The sequence below is a fragment of the Salmo trutta genome, chromosome 14 (genome assembly GCF_901001165.1).
Source record: "Salmo trutta chromosome 14, fSalTru1.1, whole genome shotgun sequence".
Taxonomy (NCBI): Eukaryota; Metazoa; Chordata; class Actinopteri; order Salmoniformes; family Salmonidae; genus Salmo; species Salmo trutta.
Window position 1 is genome coordinate 14318194 of NC_042970.1, and position 20053 is coordinate 14338246.

General features: G+C 44.0%; 1 protein-coding gene across 2 annotated transcripts in view; it reads left to right on the forward strand.

Moving 5' to 3' along the window:
* The window catches only part of gnai2b (guanine nucleotide binding protein (G protein), alpha inhibiting activity polypeptide 2b), a 92574-nt gene that overhangs the window by 71294 nt on the left and 1227 nt on the right, over window positions 1–20053 (forward strand). For both annotated transcript variants that reach the window (XM_029774525.1, XM_029774526.1), the window contains 5 exons: window positions 4559–4719; window positions 8491–8619; window positions 13086–13215; window positions 16051–16204; window positions 19446–19675. In XM_029774525.1, coding sequence (XP_029630385.1) covers window positions 4559–4719; window positions 8491–8619; window positions 13086–13215; window positions 16051–16204; window positions 19446–19636 — 765 coding nt within the window. In that variant the 3' untranslated portion in view covers window positions 19637–19675. The remainder of the gene's footprint in view (window positions 1–4558; window positions 4720–8490; window positions 8620–13085; window positions 13216–16050; window positions 16205–19445; window positions 19676–20053) is intronic.

Genomic DNA, 20053 nt, shown 5'->3' on the forward strand with positions numbered 1-20053 from the left:
CATTGTTGAAAAATGTATATAATCTTGGATAGCAGAAGCAAGTCACAGGTCTAGGCATGGGCTTGTTGCTACCAAAACTGAGTTCCAAATCAATATTGCATATCAACAGTACCTATCAACCAAACATTCTAAATTCTACTGAAGTTGCTGTTTTTAATTGTGATGTCATTATATTCAAATGTGAGTGTATTGAAATGAATTGAATTGCCATGGCAAAGAAATAGAATGGGTTTCAAATCAACAGTGTTGCTCTTATCAAGCAAACATTCTAAATTCAAACATTCTAAATTCAAACATTCTACTAACTTTGCTTACAGTGGGGACTCTTGAGGTTCAGACCTGCTCTCTCCTCAGTGCTCAGATAGACAGAGAGCGAGAGAGCAGTTGAAAGAGAGATTGAGACGCCCTGACCTGAGAGAGATGGTTTATTTCTCTATGTTGTTAGGTCAGGGTGTGGGGTGGGCATTCTATGCTTTATATTTCTATGTTTTGGCCAGGTATGGTTTTCAATCAGAGGCAGCTGCCTATCGTTGTCTCTGATTGGAAACCATACTTAGGCAGCCCTTTTTCCCTCCTTGAGTTGTGGGATCTTATTTTTGTACTGCTCGTTTTGTACAGCCTGCAAGACGTGACGGTCGTTTGTCATTTGTTTATTATTTTATTTAAGTGTTCTGATTTAAAATAAATATAAAGATGAACACGTACCACGCTGCACCTTGGTCTACTCCTTTGGACGATCGTTACAGGGTCCCTAACCCATTGAAGTTGGAATTTGTAAGGGTTATGGCTGTAAGATCCCGGATAGCACTGACCATTGAGAGAGAGAAGGTAGAGGCTGTGAGTGTGTTTTCCTGCAACCACGAGGGCAATGCAGGCTTGATCATGAAGAAACGTGAATTGTGCTGAAAAAGGAGAAGGCGCGCTAACTAAGGGTTTTTATTTAAAGCTGCTGACAGGACACATTTTACAAGCAGATGTCCTTTGCAGGCAATTTCTGCAGCGTAGGCACTGTGCACCTCAAGTGAATAACCTGTCTCAAAAACTCCTTCTGCTACTGCTGCCAGCCGCAATTACGGATTATTATCATTATACTATTATTATTATTAATAATATTAAAACGATAACAACGATAGCATTAACACCTCAGGCTGATAGAAAGGCTTCATTCCCAACCCATATTCATTATTCACACGCACACACACACACACACACACACACACACCACACACACAGCTTCACTGCTCTCACCTATCACACTCAATGAGTCAGCAATAAGATGTCCAGTGCTCCTGTGAAGAGGGTTCAGCCTGTGAACTAGGGATGGGCATGAGTAATCGAATACTTGAGTACTTAAAGTCAAAACTCGATCTTTAACCAGAGATAAAATGTTAAAATACTGTCAAACTTTTTGGTGGAATGTGCTTTGTGGCTGCCTGAACGGGCAAGTGAAAATCCTCCCCCCCCCCCATTTTCTTTTTTTATAATAATATCGTTGTCTTGGAGAGAAAGTTAATTTGCTTTGACTCTAGTGGTCCATATGTACATGTGCAATTGCGGGGCACAACAAAAAATAAACCAAGCCAAGCATCACACAGTTCTTCTCCCTAATTTCCATTTCTCCTCCGTGTTGCTTTCCGACCGCTCCCTCTGATAGTGCTGTGATGACAGCGGTATCGCAACGGGTTTTCCATGGCAAAAATTAAAACACAAAGCAGGATCTACTTCTTGGTCCTTTAAAAACCTGCTGTATGTCAAATATTGTGTGCTATAGCTTGGAAAATAAAATGTGACTCTGGATGACAACATAATGGTGCTTGTTTCCTACATTAGGGCTGTATTCCAAAAGAAGTTAAATCCGCTTCATGTTTTGTTTCCTTTGCACAACCCTAACGAGTATCGCGTATTTTCATCAGAATCATTAAACCTAGGCCTACTCACCAAACTGATGTAGTGGCCGTAATTCATCAACATGCAGTGTTCAATGTTGAATTGTTAATCCATTTGGAAAAGTCCAAAGAACAGGCAGAATAAACTAAATCGAACGTCTGTATATCGACATTTAGTTTTGTAATCCATATTAATTTATTTTTACCTCGCGAAATGTAGCCCTATTTCAAATCTTTGATAATAACTTTTCCAGATGCGAGATCTGTGTCACTTGTTCTATTTTATTCTGTACCATGTTTTTTTACTATAACATAGGTGTGTCTTGACTGTGATAAGGGCTTGTGAAATAAGAGCGTCTTGTCTGCTAAATTAACAAAACAAGGCTATGCCATTTCACAGTCATAGGCTTCTACAAGCAAGCCCCACATTGCTGGTTAGTACCTTTTTGAAGATTGTGTTCCACGGTATAATATAATGAATCTAAAATGGCACCTTTATTTTTTGAGTGAATATATATGGGGTAATTTAGCAATTAGGATTTATCTGTAATGGTTATAATAAATAAAGCATTGTTACGCACTGTTGGTATTGATAAATGCCCATATTTTTAAAAATGTTTTCCTAAAATATATATTTTTCCATTAGAGTACTCAAGTATATAACAAAAAAATATGGTAGTACTCAAACAGTCAAAACATTTGAAATGCCCATCCATACTGTGATCAAACTGTCAACATGTTTCTCAAAGAGGGCTAACACATTTTTAGGAAGCTCCAGTGTATTGCAGTATATATGTTAGAGGGCTTCAGTCTTGAGTCTATAGCTGGAGGATGGGTGAATGCGCTTTATTACTGTGATCTAGTCTCCTGCATGGCCTGAGGGTCTAACAGGGATACAGGGCTGAGGAGAGAGGCTGCCGTGGTCATTACAGGAGGATGGATGGGTACACACCTCTGTGTCCTCAGACCATCGTTCATGCCACTGGACGTATTGATACTTGCTCTGCTTCTTATGCAGGCATTTAGCTCACCGGCTGCCACAAACATACTCTCATACAGTACATTAGACAACAGCCAACATGTATGCATACTTTAGACAGTGATGCACAAGAACACACATAGAACATTGCATAGACACACACACACACTCGTACACGCAGGCATGCACGGACGCACACACACACGGGTACTGGTGCCCAGAATTGGCTCAATGAGTCATCGTAAGCCCAGTTCCCAGGGAGAGGAAATCGAGCCTCCATATGCTGTGTCATTTCATTTGCTTTGTCATTTCAAATCCAGAGAAAGATGCTGAAAACATGGCAAAATATCCTCTGTGAACTGCACTCCCAGTCTCAAATTGAACTGTACATTTATGACCATGTTGTTCCAGTTCACTAAATTGATTGATTATTCAATTTGAGCTTTGCTAATTTGCTATTATGGAAACAGGTGACACAGCAGATCTGCATACTGTATGTGTGTGTGGGTGGAGAGGTGTTGGCTCAGTGGACAGTATGCAGAGCTGTTCACCCGTCTGCTCTGCTGAGTCTCTGGGCATGGAGGTGTCTGGTTCTCTGAGCTTAGCCAGCTGTTCATCCGTCTGCTCTGCTGAGTCTCTGGGCATGGAGGTCTCTGGTTCTCTGAGCTTAGCCAGCTGTTCATCCATCTGCTCTGCTGAGTCTCTGGGCATGGAGGTGTCTGGTTCTCTGAGCTTAGCCAGCTGTTCATCCGTCTGCCCTGCTGAGTCTCTGGGCATGGAGGTGTCTGGTTCTCTTATGTTGTTCTTGTCTATAACTGTTCTGTACTCTGTCATGTATATGTATGTTCTGTGTGGACCCCAGAAAGAGTAGCTGCTGCACACATCCTAATAAACTAAACTAAACTCATTATCTTCACATTGGCGACTGAACTGTGCTGTGTCATCATCGCTATCACGCCAATCATCCCTGTCTATTTACACTACACCATGGGAGGCTGGTGGCCCCTTAATTGGGGAGGACAGGCTCATGGTAATGGCTGGAGCAGAATAAGTGGAATGGTTTGATTCCATTCCATTTGCTCCGTTCCAGTCATTATTATGAGCCATCCTCCCCTCAGCAGCCTCCACTGCAGTACACAGATGGTAGAGGGAGAAACACCCAGAGGAAATATATATCCTGTCTGCCACTGGCTTCCACTGGCACACTTTATTACAACACTACATTATTTATCATCCAGACGCCTTGTCCACAGACACCAATATATCTCCCATATTAGCCATCCACACAGTGTAGATTACCTGGCCTCATTGGCCACCTGTCAAAACAACCCAATATGTATTAGTTTAATCTGCTTCACTCAATCATTGTCTCTTATGGCTAGAGAGACCCTTTAACGATTTATGATGAGATCTTCCATCATCACTGTAGATGTGCTTGCTTTGTTAAATCCTCTCCCCAGAGGTCCTTACACACAGCCATACCTAACTGCTCTAAAAAAACTAAAGTTTGACTGACTGTTGGCTGTACATTTGGTGATAATATGGGTTCTCCCTCCCTCCTCAGATTTAAACATTAGCCCTCTACCTCTGTGTCTGTAGCAATAACTGTTCCCTAGTACTGTGGTACGTGGTACCTGCACCCTCCTAGCTTTGCCCATAATGTTCCTCCCCTGTCCCCTCCCGTCCCCTGCAGGATGATGCTCACCAGCTCTTTGCCCTGTCGGCTGCTGCTGAGGCGCAGGGCATCCTGCCCGACGACCTGTCCAAAGTGATCCGCCGCCTGTGGGCCGACAGCGGGGTGCAAGGCTGCTTCACGCGCTCCCGGGAGTACCAGCTCAACGACTCAGCCGCATAGTGAGTAGACATAGTGTGTTTCAATTATGAACAAATTCTTATTTACAATGAGGCCTAGCAAGAGGCCTCCTGTGGGACGGGGGCTGAGATTATAAATACATGTAGGACAAAACGCACATTGTGATCAAAGAGACACCACAACACTAGATAAAGAGAGACCTAAGACAACAACACAACATGACAGCAACACAACAGCAACACAACATGGCAGCAACACAACATGGCAGTAACACAACATGGCAGCAACACAACATGACAGCAACACAACATGATAACAACACAACAACAACATGGCAGTAACACAACATGACAGCAACACAACATGACAGCAACACATGATAACAACACAACAACAACATGGCAGTAACACAACATGACAGCAACACAACATGACAACAACACAGCATGACAGCAACCCAACATGACAACACAACATGGCAGCAACACAACACGACAGCAACACAACATGACAGCAACACAACATGACAACAACATGACAGCAACACAACATGACAACAACAGCAACACAACATGACAACAACACAACATGACATCAACACAACATGACAACAACCAAACCTGGCAACAACACAACCTGGCAGCAACACAACCTGGCAGCAACACAACATGACAACAACTCCATGACCTTCAATGTCAACAACTCCCTTGAAGGAGTGGTATGCTCAATGATTCTCAATATAACCCACCTCCCTCCCTCCTTACCTCCCTCTAGTTCACTCAGTATGCAATCTGCACCTGCACACGCACCCTCACGCTACCACAATACAAATAAATCTGACCAGGAGACCAACACCAGTTAGAGCTAATCTCTATCTCCTCCTGCTGTTCTTTGGAGACCAACACCAGTTAGAGCCATCTCTATCTCCTCCTGCTGCTCGTTGGAGACCAACACCAGTTAGAGCTACTCTCTATCTCCTCCTGCTGCTCGTTGGAGACCAACACCAGTTAGAGCTACTCTCTATCTCCTCCTGCTGCTCGTTGGAGACCAACACCAGTTAGAGCTACTCTCTATCTCCTCCTGCTGCTCGTTGGAGACCAACACCAGTTAGAGCTACTCTATATCTCCTCCTGCTGCTCGTTGGAGACCAACACCAGTTAGAGCTACTCTCTATCTCCTCCTGCTGCTCGTTGGAGACCAACACCAGTTAGAGCTACTCTCTATCTCCTCCTGCTGCTCGTTGGAGACCAACACCAGTTAGAGCTACTCTCTATCTCCTCCTGCTGTTCTTTGGAGACCAACACCAGTTAGAGCCATCTCTATCTCCTCCTGCTGCTCGTTGGAGACCAACACCAGTTAGAGCTACTCTCTATCTCCTCCTGCTGCACGTTGGAGACCAACACCAGTTAGAGCTACTCTCTATCTCCTCCTGCTGCTCGTTGGAGACCAACACCAGTTAGAGCTACTCTCTATCTCCTCCTGCTGCACGTTGGAGACCAACACCAGTTAGAGCTACTCTCTATCTCCTCCTGCTGCTAATTTTATTTTTATTCAACCTGGAAAACAAAACCCTGTCTACTTTGCATACAGCTTAACAACTCTGCTTTGTCTGCCAATTTCCTTTTTAATAACATTACAAACACATTAAGAGAATGAGTTGATTCTTAAAGGTCGGATCACAGAGATGACTGGGTGTTTACCCTGATGCAATCACAGTGGCAGTTAGATTGATTGGTGGCTTGTCTGTCTCATATCAGGTTTAATCAGGAGTGTGTTAAACCTCTGGCCAGCCTCCCATTAGACTGATGTATGATGGTATTGTGTACTGATTGATGGTAACAGAGGAGGTCTGTGTCTAGATTCTCCTCTCCTCTACTGCTCTCATCTCCTCTCCCATCTGCTGATGTGTGAAACCTGACATAACACTAAACTCTAGACTAGACTACTAGACTAAACTCAACTCCATGGTGACCGAACAGGCTCCCATTAGCATCGATGGGGCTGTAGTGAAATAGTTTGAGAATTTCAAGTTTCTTGGTGTCCACATCACAAACAAACTATCATGATCCAAACACACCAAGACAGTTGTGAAGAGGGCACAACAACACCTTTTCCCCCCAGGAGATTGAAAAGATTTGGCATGGGTCCCTAGATCCTCAAAAAGTTACCATACCGCCTGGTATGGTAACTGCTTGGCATCTGTAAGGCGCAACAGAGGGTAGTGCGTACGGCCCAGTACATCACTGGGGCCAAGCTTCCTGCCATCCAGGACCTATATACTAGGCGGTGTCAGAGGAAAGTCCAAAACATTGTCGAAGACTCCAGTCACCCAAGTCATAGACTGTTTTCTCTGCTACCGCACGGCAAGCTGTACCGGATCGCGAAGTCTGTGACCAAAAGGCTCCTAAACAGCTTCTACCTCAAAGCCATTGGACTGCTGAACAGTTAATTAAATGGCTACCCGGACTATTTACATTGACCCCCCCTTTCTTTTATTGACCCCCTGGCTCTATGCACATTCACTGGACTCTACCCACACACACACACTACACTGACACTTCAACACACACAGACAAACAGACTCACACACTATATATGCTGACACGCACAAAACACACATGCATATTGACGCCACTCACACATAGACACACTTTCTCACTCTTCACATACGCTGCTGCTACTCTGTTTATTATCTATCCTGATTGCCTTGTCACTTTTACCACTACCGACATATCACCTCAATTACCTCAAATACCTCGTACCCCTGCACATTGACTAGGTACCGGTACTCCTTGTATATAGTCTCGTTATTGTTATTTTATTGTGTTACTATTTGCAAATTGTTCTTTTTAACTCTACATTGTTGGGAAAGAGCTCGTAAGTAAGCATTTCACGGTAAAGTCTACACCTGTTGTATTCGGCGCATGTGACAAATACATTTGATTTAGATTTTCGATTTGAGCGGCTGATCTCATTTTAACTCCCATTGACAGCTCTGGGAATTCTACCCATCATGGATTGCAGCTCAAATTACCCATTTTGCTTTCCATAATGCTTAAAATGTCATGCATAAAAACCAATGATGTGTATAAACCGTGGATGACTGACAGGGGGCGCTGTATTGAAGCCACTGTGCAGCCATCTTGGTAAAAAATTATTTGGAAGCTATAAAAATGAATTCATTAATGTCTACATACATTATTTACATGTTTGATCTATTACAGACACTTGCATGCTTTTAAATTATATTATGTGAGCTAAACATAATATGAAAATATGTAGTAACATTTTTCTTAAAGTATATTTTTTTGTTAGAGTACTAATGTTACTATCCCCACTACAACAACAAAATACTTAAATACATGTATTTTTGTCCTTGGAAACATTTAATTGAAATACTGTAGAATTCCATTCATTCCTATAGAGTACTGTTCCTACTGAGGAGTGCCAATATGGCCGACCGGTGGCTTCAAAGACTTTCAATGGCCAATACATAGCGTCAGCAATCCAGGGTTTATATACATCATTGGTAAAAACCCTTTTAAGTGATGTGTGTTGCCATAGAAATGTTCCCTTTGAGAAAAGTTGAGCGAGAGAGAGAGAGACGTATCATACACAAACACAGAACACATGGACTCTGTGGTCGTGCATGAACCAAACAGAACCAATCCAGAATCAATGTTGTGCTAAAACACAACAACAGACAACAGCTGTGGTGTATCTGCTTGAGTGCCTCTGCTTGTGTGTGTGTGTGTGTGTGTGTGTGTGTGTCGCCCCTCATCATCATCATCCTGTGTGTGTGGTCCTCACAGCTACCTGAACGAAATGGAGAGGATAGCCAAATCAGACTACATCCCCACACAGCAGGACGTGCTGCGGACCAGAGTGAAGACCACCGGCATCGTGGAGACACACTTCACCTTCAAGGACCTGCACTTCAAGTAAGGGCTCTTAGAACAAACCTGAAACCTGAGTAGTGTCAGCCTCTATATCTGGATGACTTTGTGTATTGGGACAGGGGTAAACATGTAACTGACCATTACATTATTACATTAATGAGAAAACAAAATGTATCCAGTGCACAAATATAGAGAGACCTGGTCTATTCCCTCTGTCCCCTTGTTTTTAACTTGCTGTGGATGAAAAAAGGTTCCAAAAGGGTTCTTTGGCTGTCCCCAACTATTTTTTGTTCCAGGTAGAACTATTTTGGGTTCCATGGAGAATCCTCTGTAGAAAGGGTTCTACATGGAACCCAAAAGGGTTCTACCTGCAACCAAAAAGGGTTCTTCAAAGGGTTCTCCTATGGCGACAGACGAAGAACCCTTTAAGGTTCTAGATAGCACCTTTTTTTCTAAGAGCGTAGACTGCATGGGAGTATGTCCAAAGTGTATGGTTTGTGTGTGTACTACATGTGCGTTTCTTATATGGCATGTGCATATGGCTGACCAGGAAGTGTTGTGAGACACCCTCTACCTCCTGGCTGTGAGCAGCCCGAGGCAGATGTAACACTGTTTATCAAGTACATCTGATACAATGGGAGATCTGTTCAAGCTTCAGTGCTTTTAACAGCCAGATAGACGATGAGAAACATGGTGATAAATCGGACCATTCCTGTCTGCCTGATTGTGTGTCTGTCTCTGCCTGTCTCTGCCTGCCTGCCTGCCTGTCCGTCTGTCTGTCTGAGTGGTCTGACATGAGTCCACAGTGACCAAGTTCCAGATAAACTCAGAGCGCTGCTCTGCGCGAGGCTGACATTTACCTTCCGTCACAGCCTCACAGACACGTTGTCTGGGATGAACATTACATGGAGACAATTGATAAGAAAAGAGTCACCTCTTTATATCTCTGTCCTGTTGGCTGTAGCTATGGAAACTCATCTCCAGGAAAATAACAACAGAATGAATGAATGGCATAGAAATGACAACTGAGACATTTGGTTGAGGGAGAGAGATAGTGAAAAGAAGATAGTGCTTGTTTCTTTTGTGTTACTTTCTCCATATTCTCTAGTAATGTTTCTGTCTTTAGAGCTTGTGTGTTGTTCTCCTCACAAAGAGAAGAGCAGGAAGCCACTGAAGCTGCTGTGATTATCGCGATCACCATAGACCCGATTGCCTGACCCGGATGCCTGGTGGGAGACGCATGTAGACCAAGTCCCCATTCTCCAGCTCCAAAGTCACTGCATTGGTTTGATACTGAAAGCCTCCATGGCTATTGGTCTGATGCGACCACATTATACAAGAATGCACTCACCAGTGCTACAGTGTTAAAATTCACGGATGTGAATCTGAAGTAGTCAAATCAAATCAAATTTTATTTGTCACATGCGCCGAATACAACAGGTATTCACCTTACAGTGAAATGCTTACTTACAAGCCCTTAACCAACAATGCAGTTTTAAGAAAAATAACAACAAATAACAAATAAAAGTAACAAATAATTAAAGGGGGGCAATGCAAATAGTCTGTCTAGTACACTCCTCTCACTGGGACTGTGAAGATACCAGTAGTAGGGCTGTAGGCTTGCCCAATGTTTGTGATTTCATTGTGTAGACCAGTGAGAAGGGTCCATGGTGATTATTTAAAGCAGCAGAGAACGCTACCTTAGTTTGACCTGCATTCTCTCTCCTCAGTTCCACCAGCTCTTTCTCATTGGCACTGAGTCTGGGTCCCATGGTGGACATGTCTGTGGTTTGGGCAGTGATCTTGTTCTCCAGTTCCTTTACTTTGTCCTTGTATAAATGCAGTTCAGTCTTAATGATGCTCCACTCTCTGGTCCATCACCTCTGTCTTCAGCTCCTCCACCTGTCTCTCACTGGCTGTCACTTTGGCTGCCATGTTCCTAAGCTCCACAATCATGTCTATCAGCAGTCTCCACTCACCGGAGATGTCAGTGCTTTTGTCCGTTTATATTTTTTACATTACTGTCCATGCTCTCTCCTCATTTGCTGTGACCCTGTTCAAATCAAATCAAATGTATTTATATAGCCCTTCTTACATCAGCTGATATCTCAAAGTGCTGTACAGAAACCCATCCTAAAACCCCAAACAGCAAGCAATGCAGGTGTAGAAGCACGTTAAGTAATATTGTTCTCTATGACCCATCCACTCTCTCCCTGAGTCCATTCCCCACAGAGGCAGAACAGCAACAGCCACATTACAGCACACTACCCATTCTGAAATGAATACCTCAAACTAATGAAGCATACTGGACACAGTCCCTTTAAATACACACTGGTCTTGGTGAACCTGTACATGGGAAATACACACTCGTTCACAATGGAAATTTCAAGAACATTGCCAAAGACTGTGGATGATAACAAAATACGGGTACAGATTATTCCATGCCAAGTTATTGACATTTGGGTTGTTGACAGAGTCATGGGACAGTCAAACCTGTCACTCAGTTCTAAACTAGGTCATCTTAATCTTGTATGTCTGAGCCTGTGAAAGCCCAGTTTGTTGCAGGTTGAAGCTCTATGCGGAATAGTGGGTCAGCTCGATAGAATCTACCTTCACATCAATGTCCATTAACGTGTGATAGAAAGGCTGTGTTGTTCGCACTAATCACAGCTCAAGCAGGGGTATGACCTCAGCGCCTGCCTTCCCTAATAACCAATGTCACCTCATCTGTGTGGTGGGCTCACGTGGTAGAGCCTCATCATCTCTCTCCCAGTTCCTTTACCCAGTTCTTCTGGTAGACACCTGGTGTAACAGTCTAATGTGTCTCCAGTGTTCAAGCGTCTGAACACTCAGAGTAGAAGTCAAGCATCTCAGAGTAGAAGTGCTGATTTAGGAGCAGTTTTCCCTTTCAGATCAAAATGAATGTGATTGCATGGACAAAGGGGAACCTGATCCTAGATCAGCACTCCTACCCTGAGACGCTTGATACATATGGCCCCTGAGGGCTTCCTGTAGCAGTGTTGACCCTGTAGTCTTTTATCACGGTCCAGCGTATCTAATGGATCTCTGTCTGTCTCTCTCCCCAGCTGCCTTTGTACTCAGAACAACCTCATGAAATGTTAATGCATAGCCTGAGATGGAATGTCACCCTCACTTTCTCTATATCTTTCATCCCCTTATCACGCCTTTTCTTCTCTACTTCTCTCCTCTCTGTACTTCACCTTGTCTTTTCTCTCTTTCTTTTTCGGTGTTACTACCTTCATGTCTCTCTCCACCTCTCTCCATCCTCTCTCCATCCTCTCTCCCTCTTTACCCTCATCCATCTCTCCATCCTCTCTCCCTCTTTACCCTCATCCATCTCTCCATCCTCTCCCTCTTTCTCCTCATCCATCTCTCCATCCTCTCTCCCTCTTTACCCTCATCCATCTCTCCATCCTCTCCCTCTTTCTCCTCATCCATCTCTCCATCCTCTCTCCCTCTTTACCCTCATCCATCTCTCCATCCTCTCTCCCTCTTTACCCTCATCCATCTCTCCATCCTCTCCCTCTTTCTCCTCATCCATCTCTCCATCCTCTCTCCCTCTTTCTCCTCATCCATCTCTCCATCCTCTCCCTCTTTCTCCTCATCCATCTCTCCATCCTCTCTCCATCCTCTCTCCCTCTTTACCCTCATCCATCTCTCCATCCTCTCTCCTTCTTTACCCTCATCCATCTCTCCATCCTCTCCCTCTTTCTCCTCATCCATCTCTCCATCCTCTCTCCCTCTTTACCCTCATCCATCTCTCCATCCTCTCCCTCTTTCTCCTCATCCATCTCTCCATCCTCTCTCCCTCTTTACCCTCATCCATCTCTCCATCCTCTCCCTCTTTACCCTCATCCATCTCTCCATCCTCTCTCCCTCTTTACCCTCATCCATCTCTCCATCCTCTCCCTCTTTACCCTCATCCATCTCTCCATCCTCTCTCCCTCTTTACCCTCATCCATCTCTCCATCCTCTCCCTCTTTACCCTCATCCATCTCTCCATCCTCTCTCCCTCTTTCTCCTCATCCATCTCTCCATCCTCTCTCCCTCTTTACCCTCATCCATCTCTCCATCCTCTCTCCCTCTTTACCCTCATCCATCTCTCCATCCTCTCTCCCTCTTTACCCTCATCCATCTCTCCATCCTCTCCCTCTTTACCCTCATCCATCTCTCCATCCTCTCCCTCTTTCTCCTCATACATCTCTCAACCGATCTCTTCCTCTCTCTCTTTCTCCTCATCCATCTCTCCATCCTCTCTCCCTCTTTCTCCTCATCCATCTCTCCATCCTCTCCCTCTTTCTCCTCATACATCTCTCAACCGATCTCTTCCTCTCTCTTTCTCCTCATCCATCTCTCAACCTCTCTCCCGCTTTACCCTCATCCCTCTCTCATTCCTCTCTCTCTCTTTACCCTCATACATATCTCCACCTCTCTCTCCCGCTCTCTCTCTCTTTCCACTCATCCCTCTCTCCACCTCTCTCCTGCAGGATGTTTGACGTGGGCGGCCAGCGCTCAGAGAGGAAGAAATGGATCCACTGCTTTGAAGGAGTCACAGCCATCATCTTCTGTGTGGCGCTGAGTGCTTATGACCTGGTGCTGGCTGAGGATGAGGAGATGGTGAGGAGGAAGAGTCACCTATCTTATCCACACCTTGGAAATAGACAATATTTCTGTGATCCACACATTATCAACTGGTCATACGTATACTTGTCATCTGGTACCAAAACATCCATATACTTTACATATTATCAAGCAAATATTACTTCTCTACATTTTGTTTAACAAGATATGTGCACTGGAATAGGCTATTAGATTAGATCGATTTTATTATATAGGGGTGTACGTGATATACTGCACACACTGCTTACTGAAGTGTGGGTTGATGACTTAACCTGTGGACTGGTTCAAGCTGCTTAGATATCATCTAATTTCTGCGCAACGAGCCATTTGTTTTCCTCACTGTGGTGTCAAGCACCCAATCAATGCACCACTTATGCAAGTACAGGACAAATACTTGATGGGAGGAACCATGTAACAACTTGATCCCACATTAATTCAATAGTCTTGTTGATATGTTATAGCTCACAAATTGTTAGGACCAAATAGGCCGTTGGTTTACTTCTATGGATGTTCACCGTTTTACTTCCTTTCAGTGAGTCCTTTTTTTATACAGCACCTGAATCTATTTTTAACAGTCTGCTTGAACAATATGTTTCCTCTCACCATCCCCCTCACACCACACAGACACACTCTCAGCTTCTCCATCTATCTCCACTACTGCAGTGAGAAAGAAGAAAGCATAGACACATTCACAAAAGACATACTGTACCACTACCCTATACAGCTAGATTTAAAATGAGGCATTACTGTCCCCTTGTGGCAACCTCTATGTTTTATCCTTTAGTTCATGTCTTTGGATGTGATGTCACCATATTTAACCTTTATTTAACTAGGCAAGTCAGTTAAGAACAAATTATTATTTTACAATGAAGGCCTACCCCGGCCAAACCCTCCCCTAACCCGGACCACTCTTGGCAAATTGTGTGCTGCCCTATGGGATGTATTTATACAATGGGTGGGTCTAATCCTGAATGCTGATTGGTTAAAATCACATTCCAGCCAGTGTCTATTCCACAAGTTACCACCGGCTAAATCTATGATGTTAAAATGCCTATTTACTCTGTTCCATCTGACTGCGCAATCCACTCTCATCAGCCCAGCCAGGCAATTTAGGAATGAATGGAATTCTACAGTATTTGAATTAAATGTTTCAAGGACAAAATTACAAGATTTAGGTATTTTATTGTTGTAGTGTAGACAGTAAATATTTGTAATCAAAATACTTTAAGGAAAATGCTATAGATGTTTTTGTTTGTATGTTTAGATCACATAATATAAATTAAAAGTATGTGTTAAGGTGTCTGTAATAGAATACATGTGGCAAAAATTTATGTAAATGCTTTCTATAGCTTCCTAAATATTTGTTTTACTCTTGTGGGGGAGTGCCAAGATGGAGGCACAGTGGCTTCAACACAATGCTCCTTATCAGTCATCTAGTGTATATATACAGTTGAAGTCGGAAGTTTACATATACTTAGGTTGGAGTCATTAAAACTCGTTTTTCAGCCCTCCACAAATTTCTTGTTAACAAACTATAGTTTTGGCAAGTCGGTTAGAACATCTACTTTGTGCATGACACAAGTAATTGTTCCAACAATTGTTTACAGACAGATTATTTCACTTATAATCCACTGTATCACAATTCCAGTGGGTCAGAAGTTTACATACACTAAGGTGACTGTGCCTTTAAACAGCTTGGGAAATTCCAGAAAATGATGTCATGGCTTTAGAAGCTTCTGATAGTTTAATTTACATAATTTGAGTCAATTGGAGGTGTACCTGTGGATGTATTTCAAGGCCTACCTTCAAACTCAGTGCCTCTTTGCTTGACATCATGGGGAAATCAAAAGAAATCAGCCAAGACCTCAGAAAGAAATTGTAGACCTCTACAAGTCTGGTTCATCCTTGGGAGCAATTTCCAAACGCCTGAAGGTACTACGTTCATCTGTACAAACAATAGTACGCAAGTATAAACACCATGGGACCACGCAGCCGTCATACCGCTCAGGAAGGAGACGCATTCTGTCTCTTAGAGATGAACGTACTTTAGTGCGAAAAAGGGGGAGGCTTGCAAGCCGAAGAACACCATCCCAACCATGAAGCACGGGGGTGGCAGCATCATGTTGTGGGGGTGCTTGCTGCAGGAGGGACTGGTGCACTTCACAAAATAGATGGCATCATGAGGGAAGAAAATTATGTGGATATATTGAAGCAACATCTCAAGACATCAGTCAGGAAGTTAAAGCTTGGTCGCAAATGGGTCTTGCAAATGGACAATGACCCCAAGCATACTTCCAAAGTTGTGGCAAAATGCCTTAAGGACAACAAAGTCAAGGTAGGGGCCATCACAATGCCCTGACCTTAATCCTATAGAACGTTTGTGGGCAGAACTGAAAAGGCGTGTGCGAGCAAGGAGGCCTACAAACCTGACTCAGTTACACCAGCTCTGTCAGGAGGAATGGGCCAAAATTCACCCAACTTATTGTGAGAAGCTTGTGGAAGGCTACCCGAAACGTTTGTCCCAAGTTAAACAATTTAAAGGAAATGCTACCAAATACTATTTGAGTGTATGTAAACTTCTGACCCACTGGGAATGTGATGATAGAAATAAAAGCTGAAATAAATCATTCTCTCTACTATTATTCTGACATTTCACATTCTTAAAATAGTGGTGATCCTAACTGACCAAAGACAGGGAATTTTTACTAGGATTAAATGTCAGGAGTTGTGAAACACTTAAATGTATTTGGCTAAGGTATATGTAAACTTCCGACTTCAACTGTAAATAATTGTACGTGACCCAGTATTTCTCCCCATCTATCTGTCTACCAGAACCGGATGCATGAGAGCATGAAGCTGTTTGATTCCATATGCAACAATAAGTGGTTCACAGAGACCTCCATCATCCTCTTCCTCAACAAGAAGGATCTGTTTGAGGAGAAGATTACACGCAGCCCCCTGGCTATCTGCTACCCCGAGTACACAGGTAGAGAAGCCTTCCAATGTGTCTATAGGACTGTAACGTACAGCAGGTTGTAGTACAGTCCGACAGAGAAATAGTGTAGTTGTGATTGTTGAGGCTATAGCTATTTCAGCAGCAGTAGTAGCTCTGGCAGCAGCAAATTGAAACAGTGGCATAATGTTGGGGGCAGAGTTTGGGGTGCCTTGTGAGAATTCGTCAGCGAGTGGGTAACCCGCATCTACCATCCGTTCTATTGGCCAACTTGCAATCCCTGGGAGCCTGGGAGAGTATGGGAGAATACTGGATGAGCTCCGTTCGAGACTATCCTACCGATGGGACATTTAAAAACTGTAATATCTTATGTTTCACTGAGTCGTGGCTGAAAGACGACATGGATAATATACAGTTGGCTGGGTTTTCCAGTGCATCGGCAGGACAGAACTGCTACGTCCGGTAGGACGAGGGGTGGTGGTGTGTGTCTATTTGTCAATAACAGCTGGTGCACGATGTCTAATATTAAGGAAGTCTCAAGGTATTACTTGCCTGAGGTAGAGTACCTCATGATAAGCAGTAGACCACACTATCTACCAAGAGAGTTTTCATCTATCTTATTCGTAGCTGTCTATTTACCACCACAAACCGATGCTGGCACTAAGACCGCACTCAGCGAGCTGTATAAGGCCATAAGCAAACATGAAAATGCTCCTCCAGAAGCAGCGCTCCTAGTGGCCGGGGACTTTATTGCAGGAAAACTTAAATCCCTTTTACCTCATTTCTACCAGCATGTCACATGTGCAAACAGAGGGGGGAAAAAACTCGACTACTTTTACTCAACACACAGAGATGCATACAAAATCTCTCTCTCGCCCTCCATTTGGAAAATCTGACCAAAATTCTATCCTCCTGATTCCTGCTTACAACCAAAAACTAAAGCAGGAAGTACCAGTAACTCACTCAATACGGAAGTGGTCAGATGACGCGGATGCTACGCTACAGGGCTGTTTTGCTAGCACAGACTGGAATATGTTCCAGGATTCAGCCAATGGCATTGAGGACTATACCACCTCAGTCACCGGTTTCATCAATAAGTGCATTGACGACATTGTCCCCACAGGGACTGTACGTACATATCCCAACCAGAAGCCATGGATTACAGGCAACATCCACACCGAGCTAAAGGCTTGAGCTGCCGCTTTCAAGGAGCTGGACACTAATCCGGACGCTTATAAGAAATCCTGCTATGCCCTCAGATGAACCATCAAACAGGCAAAGCATCAATACAGGACTAAGATTGAATCCTACTACACCGGCTCTGATGCTCGTCAGATGTGGCAGGGCTTGAAAACTATTACGGACTACAAAGGGAAACCCAGCCACGAGCTGCCCAGTGACACGAGCCTAGCATACGGGCTAAAGGCATTTAATGCTCGCTTCGAGGCAAGCTACACTGAAGCATGCATGAGAGCACCAGCTGTTCTGGACGACTGTGTGATCATGCTCTCCGTAGCTGTTGTGAGCAAGACCTTTAAACAGGTCAACATTCACAAAGCCGCGGGGCCAGATGGATTACCAGGACGTGTACTCAGAGCATGCGCGGACCAACTGCCAAGTGTCTTCACCGACATTTTCAACCTATCCCTGACCGAGTCTGTAATACCTAAATGTTTCAAGCAGACCACCATAATCCCTGTGCCCACGAAAGCGAAGGTAACCTGCCTAAATGACTACCTACCCGTAGCACTAATGTCGGTAGCCATGAAGTGCTTTGAAAGGCTGGTCATGGCTCACATCAACACCCTCATCCCAGAAAACCTAGACCCACTCCAATTTGCATACTACCCCAACAGATCCACAGAAGACGCAATATCAATCGCACCCCACACTGCCCTTTCTCACTTGGACAAAAGGAACACCTATATGAGAATGCTGTTCATTGACTACAGCTCAGCGTTCACCACCATAGTGCCCACAAAGCTCATCACTAAGCTAAGGACCCTGGGACTAAACACCTCCCTCTGCAACTGGATCCTGGACTTCCTTACTGGCTGCCAAGCTGATCCTCAACACGGGGACCCCTCAGGTCCGTGCTTAGTCCCCTCCTGTACTCCCTGTTCACCCACAACTGCGTGGCCATGCACGACTCCAACACCATCATTAAGTTTGCTGACGACTATAGTGGTAGGCCTGATCACCGACAGTGATGAGACAGCCTATAGGGAGGAGGTCAGAGACCTGGCAGTGTGGTGCCAGGACAACAACCTCTCCCTCAACGTAAGCAAGACAAAGGCGATGATTGTGGAATACAGAAAAAGGAGGGCCATTCACATTGATGGGTCTGTAGTGGAGCGAGTCGAGAGTTTCAAGTTCCTTGGTGTCCACATCACCAACAAACTATCATGCTCCAAACACACCAAGAAAGTCGTGAAGAGGGCATGACAACGCCTTTGCCCCCTCAGTAGACTGAAAAGATTTGACACGGGTTCCCAGATCCTCAAAAGGTTTTACAGCTGCACCATTGAGAGCATCCTGGCCGGTTGCATCACCGCCTGGTATGGCAACTGCTCGGCATCCGGCCATAGGGCAGTACAGAGGGTAGTGCGTACAGCCCAGTACATCACTGGAGCCAAGCTTCCTGCCATCCAGGACTTATATACTAGGCGGTGTCAGAGGAAGCACCAAAAAATTATCAAAAACTCCAGTCACCCAAGTCATAGACTGTTCTCTCTGCTATCGCATGGCAAACGGTACCGGATTGCCAAATCCAAAAGGCTCCTTAACAGCTTCTACCCATAAGCCATAAGACTGCTGAACAGTTAATCAAATGGCCACCCGGACTATTTACATTGACACCCCCCCCGACTAACCTGTACCCTGTACCCCTGCACATTGACTTGGTACCGGTACACCCTGTATATAGTCTCGTTTTTGTTATTGTATTATGTAACTTTTTATTTTATTTTTTACTTTCGTGTATTTAGTAAATATTTCCTTAACCAACAATGCAGTTCAAGAAGTAGAGTTAAGGGCTTGTAAGTAAGCATTTCACGGTAAGGTCTACACCTGTTGTTTTCGACGCATTTGACAAATACAATTTGATTTGATTTGGATATTGAGCTTGCCAGTGACGATTTCCAAGAGATGTCAACTTAGAATTGATTAATAGTAGTTTATCAAGGAATCAAACCTTACATTGTAATGTCCAGCCACACATTATATGTTATACTGTTTGTTTTTTTGTTTACCATTTTAACCTCTCGCTACTCAGGAGCCAACAAATATGATGAGGCAGCCAGTTACATCCAGACAAAGTTTGAGGACCTGAACAAGAAGAAGGACACCAAGGAGATCTACACCCACTTCACCTGCGCCACTGACACCAAGAACGTCCAGTTTGTCTTCGACGCCGTCACCGACGTCATCATTAAGAACAACCTGAAGGACTGTGGTCTCTTTTAGAGGCAGGGCCAGAGGAGGTGGGCCAGAGGAGGAGCTAAGGTGAGCACAAAGATTATGGAAAACCAAACAGCTAATCCAATGTTAGTGATGTCTCTTTTGGTCACTAAATGGCCATGTTAAAATGATTTAATAGTCAATATGGTAATTAACTAGCGCCCTGTGTTCTGCTCAATTTTGTGACATAGCAAGATTTGATCCTGTATTTTAAGGATAGAGAATGCAATTGTCTGAAGATCTGCCAAAAAATAAAAGGGGACAGTTTTCTGAAAAAGCTTTAAATAAAGGTTAAAATCCAGGCATACATGAGGTGTGATTTGTTTTCTGGTGGTTAGGTTGACTTGGCACTACAGCATAGATGTGACACATTTTAAAAATCCATGCATGTCTTACCTGTAAAAATACACAAACTGCACATCT